General features: G+C 43.3%; 1 protein-coding gene across 1 annotated transcript in view; it reads right to left on the bottom strand.

Annotated features, from left to right (window-relative positions):
* Nucleotides 1-17,569, bottom strand: part of RAB38 (RAB38, member RAS oncogene family) — a 45,171-nt gene extending 27,602 nt beyond the window's left edge. Inside the window, exon 1 of the mRNA XM_081154298.1 lies at nucleotides 17,286-17,569. Within this exon, the coding sequence (XP_081010424.1) occupies nucleotides 17,286-17,487 (202 nt within the window). The 5' untranslated portion in view covers nucleotides 17,488-17,569. The remainder of the gene's footprint in view (nucleotides 1-17,285) is intronic.
* Between the last annotated feature and the right edge of the window lie 2,378 nt (nucleotides 17,570-19,947).

Genomic DNA, 19,947 nt, shown 5'->3' with positions numbered 1-19,947 from the left:
AAGTGGATGAAGGTAACGGCTCCATCCTCATGTGTAAGCCTGTGTGCTCAGTGGCTCTGTGAGAGCCAGCGCATGATGATCTTAAAACATTTCTTACGTGGGTTATATCACAGAACCATTTTTTATTTTATTTTTACAGTCATCCAGTCAATGAAAGAAAGGAGTATAATACTCTTCACATGAAACACAGCCCACAGGTAAACTTGCCTTCTCCCCAAAGGAGTTAATGAGTTTAAAATTTCTTTTCTTTCTTCTTTGTGTTCTGATGCAAAACAGTGATCTCCTTTGATACCATTCAGGGTGGTGTGGCCATGACATTTCAGGAATATGGGGTGGGCAGGAGGGAACTCTCTGTGATCATTCAGGACTCGGAAGGCCTCTAGGCTTTGTAAGGATGTCTTATGATCCCTTTCAGGGAACTAATCAGATGAAGGGAAGTCATGGGTTATTCAATAATCTACTTGTCCAGAGGTTTTCATAGCAGAGTGAGGCAGCCCTCAAAAAGAAAGATTTTACATTTCAAAAATATGGCAAAAGGTCATTTTCAAGACTATGCAAAAAAGCAATATACATAGGTTTAAGACATGCATGAGAATTTAAAAAAGAAAATGGGTGTGTACGTTTGAGTTTGTGAGAGTGCGTGTGTCAGATGAGAAACAAGGAATAAAAAAGTGTGTTTCTAGAAAAAAAAGACCTTTGTTTATTGAGGTCACTGGGCCAACAGACTTGGAACATTTGTATTTTGGGCATTCCAGCCAGAGGTCACATTCAGACCAGGGCATTTCTAGCACACATTTTATCCTGTCCATCCTGTCAGCTGACAGCCCTCTCTGCTGTTTCTTATTAAAAGAATGAGAACCATGTGATTTTTAGTGAGTGCCTACATATGGGCAAAGTAGAGACCTGATGAATTTATCATAGGTAATTTACTGTAATAAAAAAAAAATAGACCATAGGTCAAAAATCACCCTTGAGGCTAGATCGCTCATTTACTATACATTTATCAAGCAGTGAATATGGCCCAGGCTCTGTGTTCTGTGCTGCAAATGTAGTCTTTTGTACTTGAGGAACTTCTAAACTAAGAGTGTCATACTGGACGCATGCCCTGGAAATGACCCCGGGGTTCGCCATGTAGGCGCCTGCCTCTCTTACTCTCTAAACACACAGCCACGTGCATGTGGCTCATGATTCAGCTTCCACCTTCGAGTGGTATTAAGTGGCAATCAACTGAATCAAGAAGGACAATGGCTGCAGTCACAATTTGGATAACCTCACTGCAGAAGGCAGTAACTAGATTGGGTCAGAAAACACAGGTCTTAATTTTAATCACTGGTCACCTTAAACAAATGTATTTCTCAATTTTAATCACTGGCCAGCCTTAGACAAATGTATTGCTCTCCCTGAGACTCAGTAAAATGAAGTTGTTCTGAGATCAACACTTGGCCCTCTGTCCCAACTGCCTGAAATTGACCCATTTGTGTCATGGACTTGGCTAAAAATACATACAAGCAACACAGCATAATGTGTATTTAATGATATTTTCATTTGATAATTAGTACTATACAGATGCTCTCAGTGCACTTAACCAAGCAGTGAATCTTCTAGACAGGCATAAAAACAAGAGGAAGTATGTCTGGTTTTCTATTAACCAGCTAGCTTTGTAACCTGAGATTAATCACTTTACCACTCTGAGCCTCAGTTTCCTCATTGGTAAAAATAGGAAAATTTGATTGGATACCCTAAAATAAATTCATTATTGCCTCTGGCAACCCCTCTAATCAACCTTCCAATACACAGGCATCCAAATCTCTGCCTATCATTCCTCCTGTATTCCCACCTGGTTCACATCATCACCACCACACTGCCACCCAGAGTGGTACCTTCAAGTCATCTTCAGGCTCCTTCCTCACCCCCATACCCAAAGGGCCTTCAACATCCTACCAACACTTCTATTTCAGAAGCGGCTCTCGATCTGTCCCCTCCTCTCCATCCTCATTGCCACTGCTCCAGTTCAAGTCCTCATTGCTTCTCCTCTGGACCCTGACAGCTCCCTAATGGGGGCTCTCAGCATCTCAGATCTCATCACTTCTATTCTCCCTTAAAATAAATATAAAAATAAATAAGTATAAACACAGGTTTCAGACAGTTGCCCTGCAGCAGAGGAAATCACCACTACCTTGAAGACATATCTGCAAACCTATGTTCACTGCAATAATACTGGCATCAGCGAAGACATGGAAAGAACCTAAGTGTCCATCAAAAGATGAATGGATAAAGAAAATGTGGTGGATACACACACACACACACCCCAGAACATTACTCATCCATAAAAAAAGAAGGACATCTTGCCTTCTGTGATGACACAGGCAAATGCTATGAGAGCATTATGCTAGGGAAAGAAGTCAGGCAGAGAAAGAAAAATACTGTATGATGTCTTATATGTAGATGTTAAAAAAGTCGAACTCATAGAAACATAGACTAGAATGGTGGTTGCCACGTGCTGGTGGTGGGGAAATAGGGAGATGTTGGTCAAATGGAATAAACTTCCAGTTATAAGGTGAATAAGTTTTGGGGATCTAATGTACAGCATGATGACTATAGTTAAAAATACTGTATTATATACCTGAAAATTGGTAAGAGAGTAGATCTTAAATGTTCTCACCACACACATACACACACACAATGATAATTATGTGAGGTAATGGAGGTGTTAACCCCACTGTGGTAATCATTTCACAATATAAGTATATCCAAACCATCATGTTGTAGACCCAAAATTCACACAATATTATAGGTCAATTATATCTCAATAAAGTTGGAAAAAAAGGAAATCATCTGAAGTATTTATATAATACTCATTCCTGGGCCAAGCTCATCAAAGAATCTTACTGTGTTGGCTCTGTGTGGGGCCCAGAAATCTGTTTTTTTAAGTACTCTCTAGGTGAAGTCTTAAAACTCTATTTCTATCAGAATGTACTTTCAAAATGTAAATATTATCATTGTGTTCTGCTGTTACAGCCCTTCAATGACACATGATTAAAAAATGATACCTTTTTTGACACTACACATGAGGAGTCTTTGGCTCCAACCACCTTTCCAAACTCTTCTCCTGCCACTTCCTTCCAAGTGCTCCATGGCCGAACCACGCTGGAGCACTTCCGAAAACACATCCTGCACTACTCCCTGGACTTCTTGGGTTTTTTTACATCTCTGTTCCCAAAGCTTAAATTCCCTCCCCATCCTCCTCTCACTCTGTTCAATGAAATCCTACACATCCTCTGATTGTGCCCTGAAATGTCACACATTTCTGCAACCTTCCCCGTCCTGCCGGCTGGAAGCAGTGCCTCCCTTTCTCTCAACCCCAGGGCAGTTTCTTTATTGACACCATTCACAGGTGTCACGCTGTATATTCATGCTTCTGTCTCCAACATTGTGAAAACCTGCAGAGCAGGCTGATTATGTTTTAATGTTGTATTTCTCCACTCTTTGGACATAGTAAGAGCTCAAGATACTATGGTAGAAACTAACAGAAATTAAGATCCCTTCTTCCTCTAGCATAAAACATTTATCATGTATTCATGAACTAGTGATATATAATATGAATGTGCTTATTCTACATTCTACCTGAATTTCCGGCAAGTAATCAATAGATGTTCAATGACAGAGAATATTAACATTATTTTTACTGGGTTGTGTGCATGTCTGTTGCAACAGTTTTCGGGCTGGAATGTCATGTTTCCATCTTAAGAAATAATTCCTTGGAATCAATTTACTCTAGTCCAAAGAATATATATTTTGGGGGTCATGACACAATCAGTAAAACTAAAAGTGCCACAAAGATGTGGTCTTTATTTCTAGGGAGTCATAGTATGAAAAGTGGGAAGATAAAACCAAAAGTAAATATGGACCTTGCACAAGGATCTGGGGGGAAAAACAAACTATTCAATTGACAGGATGATCAAATGGCCACTGAACGTATAACGGCTTCAACTGGTTTCCAGGAACCCCACAGACAAGGATCAGAGTCTGGCTCACTTCCTGGTGATTAAGGGTTTCTCATTTTTAAGAGCCCACCTGACTCTCTGGCAATGGTTCTGAAACTCTTTCATCTTCTTTCTTCACTTCTTGGCTCCACCAATCCATTGACAGAAAAATGTCAGTCACCCAGGGTTATATCCTGAATTAACCTTGTATAATCTTTCCCTATAAAATTACTCCGAGCCCTTTGGCCAGAACCATGACAAACACACACTGCCTCTGTATGGAGTTCAATTAAGTCAATTAAGTCTCCTTGCAGAGTGGAGAAAAAACCTGCAATTCTTTACCCCCCCCAATGGATACTTGCAGACTTAAGGAGTCTCTAAGAGCCATTCTCTGTCACCACTCTTGTGCATTCATCACTTTCTTCCACTCCCACTAAAATCACTTCAGTTAGGCTTGTCTCATCTCAGTTCACCTCATCTGATCGTTTAACAACACATTTTGAATGCTTATTATTTTCCGAACACTGTTCTAGCAATAGAAAAAAAAATTGAAAACCTTTGCCCTCATGAAGCTTACATTCTAGTGAAGAGATAACAGTAAACAAAACTAAGTAAGAGACATGCAATACGACATTACCCGGTGAAAAGCGCTATGGAGAGAAATCAAGCAGGAAAGGAGGAAGGGGCATGTGGGTGGGGAGGGCAAAGTTAAGCAGCATGGACAGTGACGACCCACTGAGACGGTATCATCTCAGTAAAAGCCAAAAAGAGGTCAAGGAGCAGCCAGATGGATATTTAGGAGAAGAGGGTTTTAGACAGAGAGAACAGCAAGTCCAAAGATGCAGAGGCACAAATGTGTCTGGCAAGTGTTTGGAGAACAGCAAGGAGACTGTTGCAGGCTGTGCCATGAGGCAGACAGAGACCAGAACGCAGACAGTTTGGGACCATGGTACAGATGCAGCCTTTTATTCTGGATGACAGAGGAAAGCACTGAAGGATTGTGAGCTGATGAGAAACAAGAACTGACAGAAGAAAATGGTTAAGGCTGGCTGCTGCCCTGAGGAGCAACTCGCAGGGGTCAAGGCTGGAAGTGGGGAGACGATCCAGGCAAGAGAATGATTTGGACCAAAGTGGCAGTGGTGAAAGTGGTAAAGACGGGTTGTTTCTGGGTCTGTTCGGAGACAGAGATGACAGTTGGGATGTAGATTATAACAGGACTCAAGCATGATCCCCAGACTTTTGGCCTGAAGTATTCAAAGCAAGGAGTTGTCATTCGCTGAGATGAAGACGGCTTTTTGGAAGTGACGACTTGGGGAAGTAGTTTGGGGTTCTGATGTGTTAAGTTTGAGACGTGTGTTGGGCAGATGTGTCAAACAGGCAGCTGTGTACTTGAGGCTGAAGTTCCAGAGGTGATCAGAGCTGAAATTTAACTTGTACTTTAATGTCTGTACACCTCTGCCACTTTCACCTTTCAAAGCCCTGTTTCCGCCCTATCATTTCCCTAATTAAACACTTCCAGGGACCCACTGCTGCCTACAGGCGATACCCAGAACTGAAGACAAAGCTGCTAACACGTTATATGAGCCACAGGAGATTTAAAGCAATTTGAACTATTTCCCAACAGTCATAAACGGGAAGGTCTCTAATAAAACAGACACTGCAACATCTTAAAAACCAAGAACATTCGGAAATACGGGGTCCATGTCATAGGACTAATGCCTAAGTATTAGTTCATTTGATCTGACCAGTACCAAACACCCAATTTTAAAGAAGTGTTGCTGAGATACTATTCCTTTCACCTTGTTTTATACCACAAAAACACTGCCTTAAATTTGTGTATTTATATCAACTTTAGAAAAGTAAGTCTAATGCAAGATATTTAGAATTCAATGAAATTTACATAATTTTAAAAGAAACTGTTGCTAGAGACTCATTTTTCCTATTGTAAGGCTCTTATAAATGGTCACCTAGAATCCCATGCCTGTTTCTTTGCATCGAAACACTCTTTAACGCACTTGGCCTTGTTCCAGTACATCCATCTAGCTTCACATGGAATTTTGTGGAGGAACAAAATGCAAGCCAGGATGATGGGGAAGCTTTGTTCCCATTTCCTAGGGAAACAGGAGCTCAGGGGGTCGAGGATTGAGGACAGAAGCTTTTGAAAGGTGAACAGGTAAGCATCTGCCAAGCAGAGAAAGAGTTCATTTCTTGTACCCTCTGGGCTCCTATGGGACTTTCAAGGTTACACACCTTGACCTAAAAGGTGAAGGATAATCCTCAGACTGAGATCAGGATACCGCCCAAAACTATGCCCTGCTAGGTCCTGCTAAGTTCTGCTTCTTGCTTTCATGCCACTCACTCCATGGTGCCCCCGCTCTTCCTGGCACATAACCTCTCCCTTCTCCTCTGCCTAAATCCTACCTGGTCTTCAAGGGTGCACCAAGCCCTACCTTCTTGGAGCCTTTCCTGACTACTTGGCCCCACACTCACCCCTTTCCTCCTCTGTCCTCACACAGCTCTGACACTGGGTGACTTGCTTGCCCTGCCCTGCTTTCCAGTGCTGCAGACGGCTGCAGCCTGCGTCCCCAGCTACACGGCAGGCTCCGAGTCCACGCCGAGTGACTCAGTTCCTGCCCCTTACGTCTCCCCAGCGCACACTCCGAGAGGCTCTGAGTCTATGCTCGGGATGGACTTGCGAAACGATGGAACTGGTGATGCAAGTGCTCTTTACATAATGAAGTAAAATGAACAGTGACTTACTATCTGGGAGAGGGGACCCCAGCAGGGACAGGAGTGAACTGAATAAAGCAAGGTCTCTGCTCCAACTCATTTACTTTCTATGCCTTACTTGCTTGTCCTTAAAATCCACTCGGAAAAAAAGCTGTCCCCAATTCAGAACTACCCAAACTCTTTACGCAATTTCTTCAGTTCCCCCATAAACAATGGCTCTCATTTCATCTTACTACTAGTTGTCATCTCTGGTAGAAAAATCTTACCTCTATTCAACAAGAAGGTAAATCTAGATGCGGTGTATTAAATTACGGTAGCATGTGCAAGAGAAAAAGATGACATAAAAAGTAACAATTGGTTTCTTAGGCATCCATAAATTATAGAAAGGAAGGGTAAGCAGCTTATAGTGATCTCTTTTTAAAGTTAAATTTCAAAAATACATGGGGGGGAAAGTGGGTTACAGTTGTTTGTATGGAAAATAACACAATAATTAATAAGTAATAATGCAAGAATAAACTGTGTTTCATGTACTCACAACTGTAAACCTACTTTTGTCCCACCTTGCATTTTCATTAAATTCTGAATTTATACTTAAATTTAAGGCACTGTGTGTTTTTGTGTGTGCTTGTGTGTGAAAATGAGCTTCCCAGTATCCCAGGAGATTTTTGTCAGAATTTATTTTGACTCAGTTTAAATGAAATAACTCACTTGGATACAGAAATAAAATCATATAGTAATATAATGTCCAAAATTGGATGGGGAGGTGGGGAAGAAACCAAGTCTCCGTAGAGAGGTTGGCATGAATCAAGATAGAACAATCAGCATCTTGTGTTTTTAATTAAATTAATTATAACCTAAACAAATGCCTACCAAACTACCTAAAAATACCTGAATTGTAAGCCCAAATGTATCGGGGGGAAAAAGCTAACTCTGAATTACTTAGCATTTGAGACATTACCTCTAAGTAAGCTTTAAAGATACTTTTACAAGTAACTCAAAGAGTCCCTGGACTCTAAGGTTTTCACTCTTTAAAAAAAAAAAAAAAAAGTTTATTGATTTGAGAGAGAAAGAGAGAGAGACAGAGACACTGATTCGTTGCTCCACTTATGCATTCATTGGCCGATCCTCATATATGCCCTGACTGGGGGGTCAAACCCGCAACCTTGGCATATTGGGATGACACTCTAACCAACTGAGCTACCCAGCCAGGACCAGAGTTTCACTCTTAAGGAATTTCCAGATTCCTCTAAATCAAAAATTCCCAAAATGTGTGCCAAGGTACTCTGGGATGTCTCAGTGAACTCACACGAGGATATTATAAAATTTCAAGGCAAACACAGCGGCACTTAAGATCAATCAGAAACTACTAGCTTGATGTAATTCACAATTTGAATATTAGATTGAGCTACATTTCTTTTGATATGATCATAACATCTTGAAACTAGGGTTTTCACAGTTTGTGTACTAAAAAGCAAGAGTCATGTGAAAATAAATGAGAAACAGGAACTGAGAGTGGTGGTATCTGAAGTATTGTTTTCCTTAAAATAAAAAAACGCAGACCATGCTACCCATATATGACAATTTTTATTCCAATACCATCAAGCATCATAGCTATTTTTATCTTTAACACTCAAACCAGAGACTTGTGTCCCTCAGTCACTGTGTATTTCCTGGCTAAAAGTAGTATTTAAGATGGTTGTTATTAAGCCAAACCAACTACACGTCTGCAGCAGTGCTATGTGCAAATACAGCTGATTCAACTTTTAGCTCTATCCAAAAGTGTAAAGGTTTAAAAACATAATAAATTATTGCTTTAAAATCAATAACGTGTATCTTCTAAATGCAACTTAAGCAATTAATCATATGTGAAAACTACTGCATTGTTATATCACCCATTAGGAAATAGTTGAATAGAGTGGTTAGAAAATGGGATTTATAAACAGACAAGTGTCAGTTTATATCTTAGCACTATCCCTTACTAACTGTGACTCTGAAAAGTTTTATGTGGTTTTTTGCTGGTTTACGTGTTTTCTAGTCTGTCTAAGCACAGTTTTCGTCTCTATGACAAGCTCATTGTGCGCAATAAATGAAATGATCCATAAAAACGCTAGCACCATCATGACAGACAATAAATGGTAGCTATTAGTGCCATTATATTGTAGGGAGGATAGTCCTCCCAACAAGTAATTTAAATTAACTTGTTCTAAACTTCACCCTATGAATTAGACTGAAATTTGTTTGAATCCCTCACACTCTAGATAATTCCTCCGTTGCCATTAAACTGAGGAGCTAATGTAGACATTTTCAGAAAGTGAAGCTGAGCTTCTGCATGCCACAGAAGCCAAGTCTTTCCCCCCTCTTCTTGGGAGCAGATGTAAGCAAGGCTGATGCAGAAGGGAGGCTAAAAAATGCATCAGGGAAACAGAGTGAGCAAAAGCAGAGAGCAGAAAGCAACAATTCTGATTTCCCTCAGACGTTTGAAATAACTGACTTTCCTCTTCTTTTTTTAATTCTCACCAGAGGATGTTTTTATTTAGTTTTAGAGGGGGGAGGGAGAGAGAAAGAGGGAGGAAGGGAGGGAGGGTGAGAGAAAGAGAGAAAGAGAGGGAGGGAGACTGATGTGACAGAGAAACATCAATCGCCTCCTGTACCCGCCCCACTGGGGATCGAACTGCCAACCTAGGTGTGTGCCCCGACCCAGAAGGGAACCCGCAATCTTCGATGCATGGTATGATGCTCCAACCAGCTGAGCCACCCAGCCAAGGCCACCCTCTTCCTAAAGTCTCTCCCCTTCGCTTTCCAACCTGCCCCTGCTTGCTCTCCTCCCACTCGGTGTTTCCCCCTCTTCCTGCTGACTCTGCAGTCACTAAATTATGTAACGAGGTCTGCTGGAAGTGAAAGATATTTGGAGAAGTACAGAAGAGCTGTAATATATTGATTGCTAAAGGCAGGAGTGCTAGAAGGGAATAAAAAGAAGTTGCATGTGTCTCAAGGCAGGAAGGCCTTAGCACCGAAAGGAGAAAACTCGGGAAGCCTCTGTAGAGAGTGACCCTCTGGGACGGGGCTGGACAGCAGGCAGGACTTAGACATGTGGAAGTGGAGGGGAGGGCGCGCATGCGAGCCAGCAAGAGCAGGAGCAAAGGCACTGGGACAGTAAACGTGGGGTGTGCACAGGAATTCAAATGGCCAAAATTGAAGCCTCACAATGGAGGGTGGGGGAGATTATATTAGGATTAGGAATGTTCTTTGAAGCCAGGCTGTGACTCTGTGCCTTCAATGGGATACCATCATCCTCTCTTCTTCATTGCATGAACTCTCAGAGGGCTGGGTGTCTACCAAATTCAATTACTTTTGTGCTCCAGTACTTAGAACATCAAAATATCTGCTGTTAAAAAATAGTTTTTAATTATTCAAATCTCATCATTAGTAAACCAGAGGTGCCTGCATTCTGGTTCCAGTTCTACCATTAACTTTCTATGGGCCTGAGAAACTAATGTGACCAATCCCCTCCTTTCAAATCATAGCTTCCTCATCTATAAAATACAGGATTTGGTTTGATGAGCCCTCAAGGTTTTAACTCTGCGAAAATGATCTTTCAAGAAGTTATTTCATCTACTGTATCTAAAAATCATAAAGATGATAGTTCTGTCATTTTACCTCCAAGTGAATCACATTTCACTCCAAATTATGAAGACTTTGTCAAATGAAGAATCCCAGTTTTTAAGAATTGTCTTTAAAGTTACTCCCCAGTTTTTATGGTGAAAAAATAAAATAGAAAGCCCCCTTAAGAAAAGTGCTTACCATATTTATTGATTCTAAAACATATGCATTTTATATGTTAATGTTCAAAAAATTATAAAGCCTTTCAAAATCATTATATGTTAATGTTCATAAAATTATGAAGTCTTTCAAAACATAAAAAAATAAGTTTATTAATTTTGTTTCATTGAAGAAAATTTTTATCAATGATATATCTTAGAATTACAGCAATGATTAAATAGTTGACTGAAAAACTTTTTATTGAACAAATACTCACTGAGCGCCAACTAAGCACCAAGTACAACGCTAGGTCCTAGGTTACAGTTTGGAGGGACATGACATTCCAATGCAGTAGTAGAGGACTTCCAATCTGGGGCAAGCATGGGATATTACAGGAGCAGAAAAACAGTGTCTCTCTCAGTCTCATGGGCTCAGTAGAGACTTCCTGAAGGAGATGGGATTCTGAAGGTGCTGGGGACCCACTAAAGGGTGACAAACTGGAGAATATCTACCTGGAGAATGACACCATGCTGAGAAGTCTCACCTCTGTGGATTACAAGCTGATGGGTGGGAAAGCCTGAGGAAGGGATGGGTATTAGGAAGCTGCTACAGCAGTTCAGGTGAGTTGTGAACACGTGGCTACTGAAAGGAGAGATAAGAGTTCTTTTTCAAGGTGGATGGGATTTGATTAATACCTGAGAGTGGGAAACGAAAGGGAGTGGGGGATGGGGGAAGTTAAAACCTGAGTTATTTTCAAAGAGTAATTTATGATCATATCATTTCTTAACCAAATTCTCAAACAGCTGAAAAAAATTAGTGATACTTCATAATTTGGAACTCCAGGCTAGCATCACAGACATGACCCGGTCTAGTTAAGGAAGACTACTCTGTACCCCAACCTAGAAGGTGAGAATCCTCCCCTGACACAATAAATTTGATTTCCACTCTAGGAGCAGGAGGGCGACCATATCCCTCTGAGAATGTCCATCTCAGAATCAAAGAGCATGAAAGAAAGAAAAAGGGTCCTCAACGGTTTGACAGCTTTGCAGGAGTCCCCAAAGCTAATCATCAGAAAAGGGGGAGAAAGGGCCCAAGCCTACCATGAGACAACTATTCTCCAAAATGTTTTCAGGTGAGTCATGACTCTGATGTCAACCCCTTAATGACTGCTTAAGGCCAAACCACCTTTATTGAGCAACCACTATGGGCCGGGCACCATGTTCTACTTACGCTTGGCCCAGTTTCCTCCCCTATAAAACTGGAAATAGTAGGACCTAGTTTCTGGCATTACTGTGGTGTTAAAACTGCAAAGATTACTGCGGCAAGTTGGTAAGTGTAAGGAATTATCACTCTTAGCCTTTAGTTTAGCATACACGCTCTCTCCTAACTTGCTGCCTCTCACCACCTCTCCTCACACACTGTCATCTCTAGCGACGCCAGCTCACCCGCAGTCCCCGCTGTGTCTCCTCGCCTCCACACCATGGCCAGGGTAAGCCCCATTTTTCACTTTCTTTTAGCACCTGCTACTTCCCGTTCAGAGTACTTATCGAAACAGTCATTAAATAATCATCTCCGTGATTATGTTTTAGTATCTTTATGCCCCACTAGACTATCAGATTCTCTAAGAGCAAAGATTGATCCATTTCATTCCCCCAAAATGCCTCTGCTAATCACGTGAATGAATAAATCTTCTTTTGCAAGAGCTTATACCTCTCAAACCCTCAAGTTTTAAAACTATTTTAATAAAATGCAGTAAAAAAATTACCTCAATGCCACTTTGCCCTCCTGAGAGTAACTGTGTTCCTGACAATAAGGCCGCAATGAGACAGATCCTGAGTGTCCTTTTGTCATGGCCAGGCCTCAATGACTCCAGCAACCTTTTACTTGCCAGAACCCCACGAACCGCCCCCCCCCAATAACTCTATGACTTAGAATCTGTCCCCTTTTAGTCTTGAGCCCTCCCAGCACTTTTATTCCTCTCTTCTTGATGTATATAATCTATAGGCAATGCAGAGCCACCAAAGTGATGTCCTGGGAAGATAAACTTCACTTTGGTACATATAAAAACTGGAGGAAGAGGCTGCCTCCCTCTTTCCTTCCGCCAGTTGGATAGTTAATGTTCTCCAATGCTTCTCGTCACACAGCTTAGGCTGAGAAAGAGTACAGATGTGCCCTGCAGGAAAATATTTTTCTTGTAAGTTGGATCTTGTTTTAAATATTTAGAGGCATTGATCATTTCGTAGTGAAACTTTCACATAGTGAAGAAGCCCTCTCTAAATTACCTGTCAACTTAATTTTATTTTCCACTATATTGATTAAATCTAGAATTGGGTTTTCTGCTGTTCCTGTTTTTCTTGGCCACTTGCTAGCTCTTGTGACCTTGGGCAAGTCCTTTGCCTTTCTGACTCTTAACCTTCTCTAATATAAAACAGGTTTAACACCAACTCTCTGTCTATACCCTCAGAGATGCTGGGAAGATCAAGCTGGAAAGCATAGGTGAAAATAGTTTGTAATAACAATTAAAACAACGAGAGTAATAGCTAAAATTTATTCAGCATTTACTCTGTGTCAGGCACAGCTTCACGTGAATTAATTCACTTCATCCTTTTAACAACTCTAAGATGCAGATTTTGCTATTGTTCCCAGTTTACATACAGGAAACCAAGACATAAAAGCTAAGTAACTTGCGCAAGTTACTTGGAATAAGAAGTTGAGATAAGTGACCACCCACTACCTGAACACAGTAGAATATATTAAAACTGATAGAGATGACAAGAGATAGGGTAGTATAGATATGATATCACAGGAAAATTTTAGAAATTGCCATTTTATAGATGTGGCAACTGAGGTCCAGGAAGGTTTCATGGCTTGTCCAATGTCAAGTATAATATATTTATAATATCTATAATTTATTATTTATCTAGAATATGTCTAAAGTATTCCATTTTTAAGTTGTGGAAAGTAGAGCAAAGCTGTTAGAAACCTGGGTGCTGGATTCAATGGCCAAGTTTTAAATTCCAGCACTACCACTTAAACGGCTATTTTACTGGGAAGTTAAAAATTAAACATGTGTGGACAATTATAAGAATGAATGCTTAAGAAATGTTAGCTACCATTACTCTGTCCCAATCCCTACAGCCAAGTCCCAGAGCACATCAAGAGCTCTAGAGAAAACTGTGCAGTTCGCTTTGAAAGTGCTAATAGCATTAGGATTTGGAGAGGAATAGGAAAAAAAGAGTCTTGAGGGTGAACTTTTTGTTTACTGTTTTTCTGATAAAACTGTAAAAAGAATAAAAACTATAACCAAGAATCACAGTTTCAGAAGTATGTTTTCATTCCATTTCCTTCCACTGTCAGCACAAGGGTACTGAATAATACCCAAAGCCCATTAGAAATAGGAAGGAAAAGGCAAAGTTAACCATCTCCTGAAGCAGCAAGGCCTTCAAAGGGGAAAAGGGCACGGCCCCTGTGGGCTGGGCCACCTGTACAACAGGCAGTCACACGCCTATGGCGATAAACAGCATGGCTTGATTCCAAGCCAGACAGAACTGGGTCAACTCTGGTTCTTTAACTTATTAGCTGGGTGGCTTTGGGCAAAGCAATGCAATTTTTCTATTAAGAGCTTCTGAACCCACAACTGGCCCAGCTGCTCCTCGAGGGTGTAATCACTGGGACCCTGGGTGATGGCTCTCTCCTATGGGGTTTGTGGGATTTATCACATTGGTTTCACGGCCAAGTTCACAAGCCCTGAAAGGTACTTCCTTTCTGGATCAGACTGGCCAGTCTAAGGGGCCACAGGAGAGCTATCATGAGAATCTGTCCAACAAATAGCGCCCCACTTGGCATTGAGCCAAAGGAATATCAGGAGTCTAACTGAGCAAGGATTCCCTCTATTGCAGGTTGATCTGATACCCCATCAGGATAGGGCAGGTCTCTATCTCATCCACACTCCCAACCCTCTCAAAGCGAGGCCCACCAGCCCTCACTTCCTGTTCTTTCCCAATACACACCAGAGTTGAGCCCAAAGGCGAAAGAGAAGCATTTCTGTTTGAAAAGTCAGGCTGTGATTTAAAGGTACTATAAAGTACACTTAGCTAACTGGAGTCTGGGTAGGCGGCTGAGGCTGGATTTCATGAATTCTTTCCTCACAAGGCTAACTATGCAGCCTGCAACATGTTAGTACTATGCTCCAGACATCCTTTCCCACAATGGCCCAACTTCCCCCAACTGGCTTTGCCTGCTGCCCAACTTCTAACTCAGCCTACAGGGCCTTCGGGCTGGAGGCTGCCGAAGACAGGTTACCGCAGAACATCAGAGCTCTGGGACAAAGAAGCTCCCTCCCCTACTGAGATGCTGCACACCACTGTATCTGTAGGGCTGACTTGCCAAGGCTCCTCAGATTTCTTACCTACCCAAGCTTCTGTAACTACAGTCTCTATGGTAATCTTAGTCCAGAACCATGACTCAGGAGGCATTTCTAAGCTTAGGAATTGAACTGCTCATGACAGTATGTTGTAGTGTGGGTAAAGCTGAAAAGTGGAGCTATAGGTGTTTTGGAACAGATTATATGGAATATAACATAGGAATATAATATAGGAATCATCATTTATTAGAATTTAATCAGCACATTTATATCATTTCCTTCTTGCCTAGCATTCATACATGCTCAAAAGAAAAGGCAGCTACTGTAACAATAATCCTTGCAGCTCTCCTAGATAGAAGACACTATTGCCTTTAGCTAACATTCGTTAGTTGCTCATCTCTAATTTGTTGGGAGAAAGCATTTCACCTATTTACAGATAAGGAAACTGAGACCAGAAGTTTAGGGAACTTGCCTAAAATCGCCCAAGACATATGGGATAAAACAGGGATTCAGACAGCAGCAGCTTGGTTCTGGAATTTAGGCTCTTAATTACTGTGACCTTCTTTCTTCCCTGTTAGGTGAGGACACTGAGGCCTACGGACATTATATAGCATGCTTGAGGTCATATCCTTACTTACATTTGACACAAAAGTCTAAATTATGTCTACAGTCTCTTTCAAACAGGACGCTAATTCTAAACCCAAGTCCTGGAGACTTATAACTCATCCAAGAGACTTTTCACACACTAAAATGCAACAAAGGCCCAGCTGGGTGTGGCTCAAAGGTTGAGCATCTACCTTGGATCCAGGAGATCTCGGTTCGATTCCCAAGTCAGGGCGCATGCCTGGGTTGTGGGCTTGATCCCCAGTCAGGGACGTGCAGGAGGCAGCTGATCAATGACTCTCTCATCATTAATGTTTCTATCTCTCTCTCTTTCTCCCTCTCCCTTCCTCTCTCTGAACTAAATATATATTTCAAAAATAAATAAATAATAAAATGCAACAAAGTACACAGACTCATAGTGGATTTTCTAGATGAAAAGCCCAGTCAGATAGTGGCTGATGACATCTTCCGGTCTCTGATAACCCTTGTGCCACTAAAACTGCTGAAGATGACTCTAAATGCATGAATCTGTCTCCATGCCAAGAGTTTTATCATAAGACCTGGCAGCTGATGATTAAAGAGGCAATGGCATCCCGGAATCAGAAATGCCCTTTCAAAAATTTTCCACATTTCTTCTTGCTTCAAGCCATGATAAAGTGTTTCAAATGCATCAGCTAAAATGAACCTATTTTCTGAAAGAGAAGCGGCTAGCTTGGGTCCAGCACTTTGAAAGGTTCTTGGTGCGACAGACCATAAAACAGAGGTGAAGTGTAACTGTTTGAAGTGATTCACACCAGAGTCCCAGAGGACCTTAAAACTTCTGCTCAGGAAGATTCCTGAGCTGTCTGTCATTGTCCAGCGCCTCTCCATTTAACAGGGATGCACTGAGCTGCAGGGACTTGTCTGAAGCCTCTGAGCACGTGAGTGAGCGACAGAGCCAGGATCTGAAATGAGGAGTTGCACACCACCAAGCTGCAAACAGCCTCAGTCCAGGGACTGGCTCTTGGAGTAGATGCTCTGCATCTTCACATTCGACTGTGCCTAATTCGTGGTACAAACCCTGGGAATCAAAGTCTGATTTCAAACATTGTAAAGAAGCTTCTCGTTTTTCCAGGTTTTCTCAATGAAAACTTTAGGACCAAATCAAGAGATCTTATGGTTAATGTCATAAACCCTTGGACAAAAGTGCCCCTGCATTATATACACAAACTCCTGATAGAGGAGAGCCAGAGAGAGAGAGATGGGGTGTGGGCGCAGGGGAGAGAAATAATCCTTTGCCCCCAGGAGTACACAGAAAGGTCTTTGGTTTCCTCAAAGGAGGCAGCCTCAAACTCGCTCGACTGAAGGCAGAAAAGGGGGTGAAGAAAGTTGGAATAAAGTGAGCAACTGAAGCCAGGAATTGGTAAACTCCTCTAGCCTGGAACTCTCTCCGTTCCCAGGAACCGATCTAGGGGCTTCCCCTCGGTTGGACTGGGCACGGAAGGGCGAGCAGGACACTCAGGGTCGCGTCACCAGCCCGGAACAGGAGCTGGAGGCCAAGACTTGACCCCAACTGCAGACGTGTCTCCCCCAGTCCCGGAGAGGCCCGCGCAGGGCGGGAGGAGAGGGTGCGCGACGCACTTAAAGCCGCAGCTCCACGCGCCGCGGGACGCGCAGCCAGTTTCAGCTGGAGCGAGAAACTTTTGTTTTCTTTGAAACCAAGTTTCCAACCCACCAGGGAAGGGCTCTTCCGGCGCAGCGCCCCGGAGACCCGGCTCTGCCCCTGGGCCACGGCCCTTCTGCCTCGGGGCTGGGAACCGGCTGCGACGCGCTCCCGCCCGCCCGCGGCCTCCCTCCCCGGCTCTCACCTGCGATGTCCCAGAGCTGCAGGCGCACCACGGTTTCGGGGTCCCAGTGAAGCACCTTGAGCGCGAAGTCCACGCCGATGGTGGCCCGGTAGTGCGAGGAGAAGTTCTGGTGCACGTAGCGCTTGATGATGCTGGTCTTGCCCACGCCCAGGTCGCCGATGACCAGCAGCTTGTACAGGTGCTCCTTGCTCGCCGCCTGCATCCTGCCCGCCCGCCGCCCGCCGCGCTGTGCGGTGCCGTCGGCCGGGGCGCGCGCCCGGGCTGCGCTGGGGCGGGACTCCCGGCTGGTGCGCGCGGGCGCGAGCGCGGGAGAGCGGGCGGCGGGGCGGGGGCGGGGGCGCGGGCGCGGGCGCGGGCGGGGGCGGGGGGCGGGACTCCTCCCCGCCTCCAGGAGAAACGCCCAGGCGGGGCGCGGGGGTTAGTCTTCCTCTCCACTGCGCGCCCTGCGGCCTTGGAGCGCCGGGCAGACCACAGGCGCTCCTGGGACAGAAAGTTGGGGGTTAAGTGTTAACGCCTGTTGCAGAAGTAATGCCTACAGCGCTTCACGGGGCCCAAAGGGTTCTTCCGCGCCTGTGATCCTGGCCATGAAGCTGTGAGGGGTGGGTTTTCTTTTCCATGTATTAGAGCCAGAAAACCGAACGTCGGAAAAGTTATGTGAATGGCAGGAGAGGATAGTGACAAGTTGCCTGGCTGAAGACACCGTGGAGAGCACATGGAAGGAGAGGCAGGGCGTAGCAGGATTTCAAGAGGCAGGACTCTTGCACACCCTGGATTTTGAGGCAGTGACCTTGGGCCAGTCATTTGAGCTGCCCCAGCCTCCTGCAGGGACATGGCAAGCAATGGTGATCCGCACCTACCAGCAGCCTTGGACTGTGAACGCTGAGCGACTTCACACCCATTCAGCTGTGTACAGTCCAACAGGAGGGTAATCGGGTTGAAACACTGAGGACATCCACAGTTTTTAGTCTACTCCTCTCCTAGCCTAACAGATGTGTGTTTCATTGAAAGGCAAGTTAAACAGCTGGTCAGATTATTTTCAGTGATAAAAGCAAACATTTATCCAACACTGGCTATGTGCCAGTTTTTATACATATGTCACTTAATCATCCCAGCAGGCTTAAAAATAGAAACCATTACTCTTCACATTTTACAAAGGAGGAAACCAAGGCATTTAAAATAATTAGGATAAACAGGTAGTGAGAGAGAAGAAAAAAAAAAAAGCCAAATTCAAACCTAAGTCTCTTGGTGCCAAAAAGTTTTGGGGTTTTTGTTTTGTTTTCATTCATTCTTTTAATCAATATGTATTTGTGCTTGGGGTGATACAGAAATAACATGAGGATTCCTGGTCTCAAAAACTTTGCCTTCTTGTGGGTGGAGAAAGACAAGACAAAGATAAATAAGTACAGTTTTTAATATATTAGTGATAGAGTAGGGAAGGGGGGATAGGAAGAGTTGGAATGGGGCTGGCCTTTTAGCCAGGGAGGCCAGGGAAGGTCTCCCTGAAAAGGTAACAGTTCAGTAAAAACCTGAAGTTGGTCAGGAAGTGGCATGCGGATCCAGGGGATGAGCATGCTCTACCAGAATGAGTCACTTTGTGGCTGACTGTGCTGGAGAAATGAGCAATGTCCACATTATCTCAGTTCACCTTTGCAATTGTCTTATGAAGTGGAGAATTTTGTTCAATCTATAGAACAGGAAACCAACAGAGAGCAGCTTTTCCAAGGCCACACAAGTGTTAGAACTGGCACTTAAATCCAGCTCAGTGAATCCCTGTTAAACCAAGAATGGAAGGTTTGGCACACCCCTGCTTTCTGTCTTCCTTTGACGTTCAGCTGCCCCGGGCAGAGGGTTACCCTAGATGCCTGACCTGGACAAATCACATAAGCTCTCTGAGCCTCAGTTTCCATGTCAACAACATGAGGCTAATATCTGCCTTAGAGGGTTGTTGAGAAGACTAGAGAAAATATAATAAAATGTGGAGCCTATAGTAGGTGCTGAATAAATGGTAGCTATTAATATCAAATGTGGAACAAGCTTTTTATGCCATGCTTTCTGATATAAATAAACACTGTGGAACAGGCACTATATCTTACCATCTGTCCTCTCAGAGGGTAGCTCAGAAGCTTTGTTCATAATGGGCACTGAGTGAAGGTGTATAGAGTTGCACTACTTTGTGTTTATTGAGTATTGAGATAGACAGTCATCGCTCCTTCATTTCCACCCACACAGGGACGCACCAGGCAGATTATATCTAACAAGTGAGCCAAGGATTCTTTCCACCTGCTTAACGTATTGGCCAACACTGTGGCTCTGCTTTGCAGGGAAGGGAATTCACAAACCTGAGGTGCCTAAGCCATTCTCAGAGCCTACAGAGCTTGGGATGACAAAATAAGACTTGCTGGATCTAAAATCCTAGTTTTGTAGATCTGAGAGGCAAGTCTGGTCTGGGCAAGGAGCTAATAGTGATAGAAACAAGGAGGGGGTGAAAGTTTGAGACATACTGTGAGCCAGCCCTCAATCTTATGCCTGACCCAACTTTTTCACAGGCCCCAGCCTGTTTGCCCAGCAGGCCTGGGCTGAGTCATCCTCAGTCTCACCTGATCTCTTCTGATCAGGAGAATGTTGGAGCATCAGATGTTTCTATTTACTATGTGGGGCAAGC

The sequence above is a fragment of the Miniopterus schreibersii genome, assembly GCF_964146895.1.
Source record: "Miniopterus schreibersii genome assembly, chromosome: 12".
Lineage (NCBI taxonomy): Eukaryota > Metazoa > Chordata > Mammalia > Chiroptera > Miniopteridae > Miniopterus > Miniopterus schreibersii.
The sequence above is the reverse complement of the archived record's forward strand: the minus strand, read 5'-3'. Positions and strand labels throughout refer to the sequence as shown.